The sequence below is a fragment of the Corvus kubaryi genome, unplaced genomic scaffold (assembly GCF_017639235.1).
Source record: "Corvus kubaryi isolate FWS band 111438036 unplaced genomic scaffold, C.kubaryi_AGA036_p1.0 36926, whole genome shotgun sequence".
NCBI classification, from domain to species: Eukaryota; Metazoa; Chordata; class Aves; order Passeriformes; family Corvidae; genus Corvus; species Corvus kubaryi.
Genome location: NW_024580983.1, coordinates 68,486 through 78,292, shown reverse-complemented (window position 1 = coordinate 78,292; position 9,807 = coordinate 68,486). Strand labels below are relative to the sequence as shown.

At 56.0% G+C, this 9,807-nt stretch overlaps 1 protein-coding gene across 1 annotated transcript in view; it reads right to left on the bottom strand.

The window, feature by feature from the left end:
* Positions 1-552: 552 nt before the first annotated feature.
* The window catches only part of LOC121660781 (ventral anterior homeobox 2a-like), a 12,027-nt gene continuing 2,772 nt past the window's right edge, over positions 553-9,807 (bottom strand). Inside the window, exon 2 of the mRNA XM_042020240.1 lies at positions 553-7,655. Coding sequence (XP_041876174.1) covers positions 7,174-7,655 — 482 coding nt within the window. The 3' untranslated portion in view covers positions 553-7,173. The remainder of the gene's footprint in view (positions 7,656-9,807) is intronic.

Genomic DNA, 9,807 nt, shown 5'->3' with positions numbered 1-9,807 from the left:
TCCCTCCATCCATCCATCCATCCATCCATCCATCCATCCATCCATCCATCCCTCCATCCCAGCATTCCAAAGCACCACACTGAAAGAGCCGGGAAGTGCCCTCCTCTTTTTATTCCTCCCATTTTCCATCCTCATCTGCTGTTCCCATCACACTGGGAATTGCTCCCGAGCCATCCCAGCGGGATCCCAAACCCCCATCCCTGCCCACCCAGATCCCAGGAATATCAACACGACGCACTCCAGCATTCCCACATTCTCAAAAACCACTGGAGCCCCTCGTTCTCGCCGTGTTCGTCCGCCCAATGGGAATCCAGCTCCGTGACTCCGGGACCATGTTTTGGGATTGTTAATGGTGGTTATTTTTGGGCAGCCCTGCCCTGGCACTGACCCCATCCATCCCTCCATCCATCCCTCCATCCCTCCATCCCTCCATCCATCCATCCATCCATCCCTCCATCCCTCCATCCCTCCATCCATCCATCCCTCCATCCATCCCTCCATCCATCCATCCATCCCTCCATCCCTCCATCCATCCATCCATCCCTCCATCCATCCATCCATCCATCCATCCATCCATCCATCCATCCCAGCATCCCAAAGCACCACACGGAGACGACCGGGAAGTGCCCTCCTCTCATAACAGCTCCTGCTTTCCATCCTCATCCCCTATTCCCGTCACGCGGGGGCCGAGCCATGATGGGAATCGCTCCTGCCTGGGATCCCAAACCCCCACCCTGCTCACGCAAATCCTAAAATACCATCAGCACGCGCTCCGGCACTCCCGCATTCCCAAAAAACACCGGAGCCCATTTTCCCAGTGTTTATCCACCGAACAGGCCAATCCTGACCCCGCTCTGCGACTCCGGGACCGTGTTTGGGGTTTTTAGTGGTGTTTGTTTTTGGCAGCGCTGCCCCGGCGCTGACCCCGGCTCCGTCACGCGCTCCCGGCGCACGTGTGGCCTCCGGCTCCGCCATCCCGCGCTATTCCTGGCTGCCGAGTGGGAATCGGCCGGGAATCCCGACCGCCGGCAGGAGCCTCCGCTCCGCCATCATCCCGCACCACCTTCCTCCTTCTCCTCCTTTTCCCTCCTCTCTTCTCCTCTCTCCGGCCCCACTGGGGCTCCGCGTAGGTTCAGATCCCACATCCCGGATCCCAGCATTGTGTAATCTTTTGGGATCGCTGCCCGAACCCGCGGGTTTTGTAACGACGGCTCCGTGACCCTTCTGCCTCTCCCCGTGCCGGGAGAGCGGGGATGGATTCATCCCTCGGCCGCCATTCCAGCGCTTCCTGCTGCGCCAACCATTCCAAACCCTCCTCTGCCGCCTTTGGGAATGTGGTTCCAGCCACCAGCGCTGTGGGAATTGTCCCTGACCCTCATCTGGGAGCCCATTCCCTGCGCAGCCCCTTTCCCACCCAAAATTCCAGCCAGAAGCCGGGCCTGTGTCCGGCTCCTGCTCCAATATTCCGAATATTCCCGGCTTCACAGCCAGGGAACCTCGCGGGTGCTCCAGAGCCTTTTGGAAATGGAAAATTTGGGCACGCCAGTGAAGCTGGAGGGGAATTCTCCCATTTTTGGGGTTTTGGGAAGCGCTGGGATGGGTGGGGACACCACCCTGGCAGGGACACCCTCCATGAAATCCCGGGGGTCTGCATGGGACCCCAGGGTGGGAATTCTGGCCCAAAACCATCACCAAAACCCATCACCAACCCCAAATCCGATCATTTTTTCAGGAAAACGTTTAAATCACACTTGGAGGATGCTGGGATTGTTCTGGGAACACCCAGTTCGGCTTCACTGGGAGTCAAAATTTTCCATCAGAAACTCTGAAATCCTGGGATTTTTTCTTTTTTTTGGAGGGGGGAGGGGATTGTAAATCCTTAATGACAAAAATCCCGGTGAATTATTCCCAATTTTTTTTCATCAGTGCTTGGAGAACCGTGGAGACCCCCGGATATTTCGGGATCCCAAATACCCAACTCATCTATCCCACAGCAGACCCCAATTAATTTCCCACTCCCCATTTTAGGAACACTCCCCAAAAATCCAGAATTTATCACCCCAACCAAGCTCCCTGCCCCGTTTTTGGGATCTTGATGCCGGAATTCGGGAGGCTCCCGGGGCTGTGCCAGCCTGGCCCTGCCACCGCGGCGTCCTTGCTTAGGCTGGGCTTTATTGTCCCCCCCAGGCCGGCTTTATTGTCCCCCCCCCCCCCGGAGATTCCTGGGATTTGGGCACCTCCAGGAACGTGCTCTGACCCAGGATGGGATGTGGGAATGGGATCCAGCAGCTCCTGGAGGTGCCCAAATCCCAGGAATCTCCGGTGGGTACTGGGATTTAGGAGCCCCCTCCATTCCAGGTGGATCCAGGTGTGACCCTGATCCCATTAAATGTGGGATCTTTGGGGTTGATGTTCCCCTACTGCCACCTGCTCCCAAGGATTTGGCAGCTGCAGGATGCTCTTCCCAGATCCTCTGGAACAGCCCAGATCCCTCCTGGAAGTGGGTCAGGGAAATGCTCCAGGAAAATAAGGTGGGAGAATTCGTCCCATCCCGAAAAAACTCCGCCAGAAGAGATAGAATGAGGGAGGGATGGAGACCTCCTCAGGATTGATCCCAGAATTCCCAACTGGTTTGGGTTGGGAAGGACCCTAAAGCTTTTTTTTCCCATGGCCAGGGACACCTCTCACTATCCCAGGTGGATCCAGCCTGGCCTTGGACACTTCCGGGGATCCAGGGGCGGCCACAGCTTCTCTGGGAATTCCAGCCCAGCCAGGAATCCCTTCCCAAGATCCCACCTATCCCTGCCCTCTGGAAATTCCAAAATCACCTGGGGTGGATCCCATCACTCCCACCGTGTCCCAGTCCAGAGGGAAATGGGAATCACGGGGGTTTGGGGCTCCCAGCTCTTCCCAGCCTTATTTTTCCTGCTTTTTTTTCCCTGGGAGAGGAAAACCTGTGGCAGCCCCAGCCCCGTCCCTGTGGGGACTGGGAGCCGTTAACGAGCTGAGGTGATTAATTTTTAACAGCCTCCTCTTAATTGCCGGGCTATAAATAGACCTTCCCAGCCCTCCTCTGCCTTTTCCAGATGTTTTGCTCCATGTTGGGAATCCCGGGATGCTCCGGGCGGGTGTTGGGTTGTAGGGTGGCTCAGGAGTTGTCCCCAGGAAGGTCTGGATGGAGCCCATGGGGACACCAGGAAAGCCCCATGGATTTGCCAGCAGCCAAGCAGGCAGAAATCATGGAATTATGGGATGGCTGAGGTTGGAAAAACTCTTGGAGACTCCTGAATCCTGAGAAGGGGCACTTTTCCCTTCAGGATTCCGGTGGAGTTTCCCAGTGAAAGCCAGATCCACGGATCCACGGATTTGGGATGGGTTTGGGATGCCCCCGTCACTTCCCAGTTCATCCCAAGGATCTCAAAGCTCGCCTCGGCATCTCCATGAAAATATTCTCCAATGGAAACATTCCTCAGGTTAATTAAACTCGTTTAATCACATCTGTGGGTTAATTAGGAAAAACACTGGGAGGCAGAGCGGGGATGTGGATCCCAGGAGGGAAGAGGAATTCCTTGGATGGGCGGAAGCAGCTCCGAAATTCTCTCCCTCTGCCCTGGATGATCCCACCCTCACTTCCAGGTGATTCCTATATTTTCTGGGTGATCCCACCCTCATTCCTGGTTGATTCCCATCTTTTCTGGGTGATCCCTCCTCTCCTCTGGATGAATCCCATCTCCCCTGGGTGATCCCTGCTCTCCCTTGGATGATCCCACCCTCATTCCTGGATGATTTCCATCTTTTCTGGGCTGATTCCCCTCTTCCCTGAGTGATTTTCCCCCTCCTCTGAGCGATCCCAGCTCTCCCTGGATGATCCCACTCTCACTTCCAGTGATTCCCATCTTTTCTGGGTGATCCCACCCGCATTCCTGAATGATTCCCATATTTTCTGGGCTGATCCCCCTTTTCCCTGGGTGATTTTCCCTCTCCTCTGAGCGATCCCTGCTCTCCCTGGATGATCCCACCCTCATTCCTGGATGATTCCCATCTTTTCTGGGCTGATCCCCCTCTTTTCTGGGTGATTTCCCCCCTCCTCTGAGAGATCCCTGCTCTCCCTGGATGACCCCACTCTCAATTCCAGGCAATTCCCATTTCCCCAGGGTGATTTTCCTTCTCCTCTGAGCAATCCCAGCTCTCCCTGGATGATCCCACCCTCATTCCTGGATGATTCCCATCTTTTCTGGGTGATCCCACCCTCATTCCTGGGTGATTCCCATCTTTTCTGGGTGATCCCACCCTCATTCCTGGATGATTCCCATCTTTTCTGGGTGATCCCACCCTCATTCCTGGGTGATTCCCATCTTTTCTGGGTTGATCCCCCTCTTCCCTGGGTGATTTTCCCTCTCCTCTGAGCGATCCCTGCTCTCCGTGGATGATCCCACCCTCTCTCCCACGTGATTCCCATCTTTTCTAGGTGATCCCCCTCTCCCTGGCTGATCCCTCCTCTCCTCCCGATAATTCCCTCTTTTTCTTGCAGATCCCTCCTCTTGGAGCAGGACTCAGAGCCAAAAAAAATCCCAAATCCCGCACTCCCCAACCCATCCCGCCTCCAACTCTGCCAAACAACGGGATCAGGTGCCAGGGAAGTAAAACCAGAGCTCGAAAATCTCCCATTTTCCCCTTTTCCAGCAGGATTTCTGCAGGATCCGCTCCCGGGAATGCTGGGCTGCAGCATTCCAGCTGCGATCACACCGTGTCTCTTCCCATCTCGTCACATTCCCTCCTCGCCGGGATGAATCATCCTCTCCCCCCTCTTCCCACCGCCCTTTCCCAAACATCCACAGGCACAAAAAAATCCCATCCCTGGTGGCCCCTTTCCTTCAGGCTTCCCATCACATCCACGGGTGCCGGCACAGGGAAAAGCCAGGAGCGGCTTCCTGGTCTTGGAATTAAAATCCAACGCAGGGAGGGGCTGGAAAGGATCTGTCCCTCCCCCTCCCAAGAAGAAAAGCCAGGAGATGCTGCTGGTTGAGGATCCGCCACTAAAATTCCCTAAATTCTGGGAGCTGCTCCGGGAATGAATCAGCAGAAGCACCCAAAATCCTGGGATTGCTCAGAAAGTTGGGATTTATCCCTATTTGGAGGAGCTGCAGGGGGACAGGAGGGGCTGGAGGTGATTTTTCCCTCCCCCAGGCCGCATCCAGGTGGGATCAGCACCCTCCAGACCCAAAGTGGGCTTGGAAAACTTGGTTTAAAGCTCTTGGAATTCCTGAGGGAAACATCCTGGCCATGAAAAGCCAGGAAGCAGGGAAAGGGGGATGCCCTGAGAGTGAAATCATCCCACGAGACATGGAGAGGAAGAGGAGGAATTTGGGAATGGATGCCTGGGTGGCTGGGGAGGGAGCTGAGAAGGTTCTGGGAACTGGGAATTGGCTGCGGGGAAGGAAAAACGGTGTGAAAAGCAGGAATTCAAAGGAATTTAAGGAGACAGGGATGAAGGAGGGAAAAGGGTGAGGGAAAGGGGAGAGCAGAGGAGAAGCGACAGTGCCCGGCCCACGGGGTGGGAATTTTCTCACCCAGGGATGAAGGCAGCAGCGAGGCTCCAAAGTAGCGGGAAAGACGGGAATTTCATCCCTAAGGAAAGGCTGTGCCCTCTCAACCCTGGCACCCTGCTGGGCACAGCCTCATGTCCCTGCTGGTCACGGGGACAAACTCTGCCAAGCCCATGGAGAGACCCTGGGAAAAGGGATCTTGGGAAGAGGGATTTGGGAAGAACGATTTGGGAGGAGGGATTCGGGAAAAGGGATTTGAGAAAAGGGATTTGGGAAAAGGGATTTGGGAAAAGGGATTTGGGAAAAGGGATTTGGGAAAAGGGATCCCACCAGGGACACACAGCTTGTCCCTTGTCACGGCACGGCCAAGGCCACCCCCGTCACTCCCAGCTCTGTGGAGGTGACCCAGGGGACTCCAGGAGAGGAATCCCGGGAAAAGGGACCCCAGTGTGGTTCCCAGCTCCCTGGAATCCTGTGCTCCTGCTTTCCACGGTCCCTCGTGGATCTGTGGAGGTGACACAGTGGGAAAAGGGACACTGGGAAAGGGACCCTGCACTGGCTGCCGGTGCCGGGGGACAAAGCTGCTCCCACACGGCTGAGCCCACCCGTGACTGTCCCAGCTCCATGGAGAGACCTCGGGAAGAGGGATCCCGGGAAGAGGAATCCCGAGGAGAAGGGTCTCAGGAAGAGGGACACCGGGAGGAGGGGCCCCTCACCAGCGGGACAAAGCTCTTCCCGCAGTGTGACACGGCCGAGCCCACCCGTGACAGTCCCAGCTCCATGGAGGTGACACTGGGACCCCGGGAAGAGAAATCTCGGGAAGAGAGACCCCAGGAAGAGGGACTCCAAGAAGAGGGACCCTTCACCAGCTGCCTGTGCCGGGGACAAAGCCGTTCCCGCGGGGTGACACGGCCAAGCCCACCTGTGTCACTCCCAGCTCCATGGAGGTGACACTGGGACCCCGGGAAGAGGCATCCAAGGCCACTTCTGTCACGGCCGAATCCCACCCGAAATCCTCCTTCTCACCCTACTCCGCCACCAAAAAAATCCCAGAATGCCGATTTTCCCCTCGCCCAGCAGCAGGATCTCCCCAAATCCCACCCCTCAGAGCCTGGGATGGGTTTATTCCATAAAAAGGGTCGGAAAAATTGGAATTCTTTCCTAGGTGAATGGAGGGAAGCGACGCTGTTGCCAGACGCGGCAGGGAAGGGGTGGACAGGGCAGAATATTCATCATTATTATAATAATATCAATAATACGAATATTTTCTAGAAATATTATTATTAATATTATTCAATTACTAATTATTACTCTTTAATTACAAATTTCTAAGCCCAAAACCATTACGACCCCATCAGAGGCACCGACCTCGGAGCTCACCCGATCCATTCTCCCAGATCTCCCCAGCGCAGGAAAACCAGGAAAATCCCTCCCCATCATCCAAGGAAGGCGATGGAGAAGAGATCCAGGCCCAATTCCAGCGACACCCCCATCCCGCCGGGATTGGGGCGCAGGAAAAGGGGGAGCACCTCCCACCCATCCCAATCCCACAAAGTCCCACTGCTGTCACCCCCTCTCCTTCCTCTTCCCACTTTTCACGGGATCATGGAATGGGTTGGAAAAGACCTCAAAACTCATCCAGGGACACTTTTCCCGACCCCAGATTACTCCAAGCCATCTCCAACCTCCCCTTGACCCTTTGTCGGACATTTGAGGGGACACCACCAGCGAGGGCGTCCCCCACAGACCCCTCAGGGTTGTCCCCAACTCTATTCCAACCATTCCAAGGACGGGATGGTGGAAAACCATCAGCGGGAAAACACCGCGCGCGTCCCGTCGTCCCCTCGCTCCGCGCGTCCGACGGCTTGGGGACACGGCCACCGCGGTGTCCCCAGCCCGGAGGTGCCACCACGGGTCTCACCTGCGTCTCGGAGAGGTTGAGCTGCCGGGCTAACTCCGTCCTTTCCCGGCCCACCACGTACTGGCAGCGCTGGAATTCCAGCTCCAGGCGGTAGAGCTGCTCCGCCGTGAAGGACGTCCGCGTCCGCTTGGGCCGGTCCAGGTCCAACCCTTTGGGCAGCACGATCTCCCGGATGGTCCCTTTGGCATCTGTGGGGGAAACGGGGAGAACCGTGAGGGGAAAAAAAAAATTCCCACGGTTGCGAGGGGAAAAAAATGGAGGAAGGGGTCCAAAAATCTAAAAAAATCCGGTTATTGGGGAAAAAAGGTGAATAAATGGAATTAAAGAGCGGCTGGATGCAGGGTATCCATGGAAATCCCACAAGCTGGAGTTAAGTCATGGTTTGGTTCTGCCCTCTGGCCCCAAATGTGTTGAGTTTATAAATATTTAGGGAAAGACGACAAATCTCCACGAATTAGGATTTTTTAAAGACATAAATAGAAGCCAGAAAGTTTTTTTGGAAAACGGAGCATTTCATGCTGGAAATAATAGTTCGGAAAGCCAGGAGCAAAAAGGAAATTTATGCCAAGGAAGAATTGGAATTAAAGATTTTTTAAATATAATTTTCATATAATTTTCATATAATTTTCATATAATTTTTATATAATTTTAAATTTCTCTCCTTCCTTGGCAATACTGAAAAAATTCCCCTCTATTACAATTCCCATCCCTCTGGAATTATCCTCATGGAGGGAATATTCCCTTGGAAAGCTCAGCTTCCATTTTGGGGTGGTTTTCTATTAAAGGACAAGTTTGGGAAGTGCTGTTGGCACCGAGCTGCTCCCGGCCATGGATTCTACGAGGTTGGGAATATTTCGGGAAAGAAAAGCCGGAGGGTTCGGCTTCATCCCAGGCCGTGGGAAGCGGCTCGTGGCCACTCCGGAGGAGCCTCCGTGGCTTCGCTTCCCACTGGAAAACAACGAACTCGACCAAAAAAATCAACAGGAATTCTGTCCCAGCTCCCAGGAATTAGAATGAGCCTTGAGAATCGTCCTCCGGGGTCTTACTAGATCCCAAAATCCTGACTCTCCTCGAGCTCCAGTAGCACCAGTGCTGAACTGGTTTGGGTGAGCCCTCCCTGCAAAGCTTCCAGGGGCTTTTCCAGAGGGTTAAAATCCAGCCAGGAAGTCACTCCAAGAGAGCAGCCCCAAGCCAGGCCCTGATTTTGGGATGCTCGATCCCAATTCCGGAGGGATCCCGGTTGGAAGTCAACGGCTCTCCCTCCCTCCGGCTGAGTCGGGAATGAAGGGATTATAAAATTCCTGGGGTAGGAAGGAGGAAAACAGCGAGGAGAAGCCGGGAATGGGGCAATGGAGCTGGGAATGGGGTGATCGGGATGGGATGGGGGCGGTGGCGCTGGGATGGGAATGGTGGCACTGCCACAGGCTCGGCAGAGCCGGGATGAGGATGAAGGAGCTGGGATGAGGGTGGTGGATCCGGCACCGGGATGGTGGCAATGGGGACCAAACACCGATTTGGGAAAGGGACCCCAATCCCAGATCCGCTTCCCCACTGCGGAGCAGCGGGACACGGCCGAGGCGCTTTCCCGGAACGTGGCACCGAAGGAGTCCTGGGGACAAGTGGCGTGGCACAGGGTGTGGTGGCACCAGACCCACACCCCAAACCCCAAACCCCACAGGTTGGCGCGGAGCTGCCGGGAAGGAAAGGGGTTGTAGGCGGATCAGCGGCTTTTCCGGCGGGATCAGGGCGCCGGGAACCATTTTGTGTGGGAAGAGCCGAGGCGGCGACGACTCTCGGGCCACGTCCGCACTCCCGTGCCCGCATCCGTGCCCACGTCCGTGCCCACGCCACGGCCCCAGCACAACAACAGCCGGGAATGCCGGGGCTGCCGGATCCAAGGCCGCAGCTGCGCCCTCGGCGTCAGCTCGGGCATTATTTATTGTTATCCCCCCGCAGCTGGAGCGGCTCCGGAGGGAGGGCAGGGAAAAGGGCACGGCCACGGTGCCAGCGCGGCACAGGAGACACCAAACCCGTGGTCGCAGCCCTGCTGACCTTCCCCAGTGTAGGTTTTGGGGTGCTCAGGCCGTGCCCCCCATTCCAGCTTTGGGAACCCCGTCCTGAGAACCTTTTCCCATCCTGGAGCCCCAACACTTCCCAGTCCTGCCAGGACCGCCCGAGGGGTTCCACAGGCCTGGGATTCGCTGGCGAGGCCGCGGTGACACATCCTGCTCTTGGCGACCGGGGTACACCTGGTGGCACTGGAGCCAGGACACGGGGGGGGACGCCGAGGGCGCAGCTGCGGCCTTGGATCCGGCAGCCCCGGCATTATTTATTGTTATC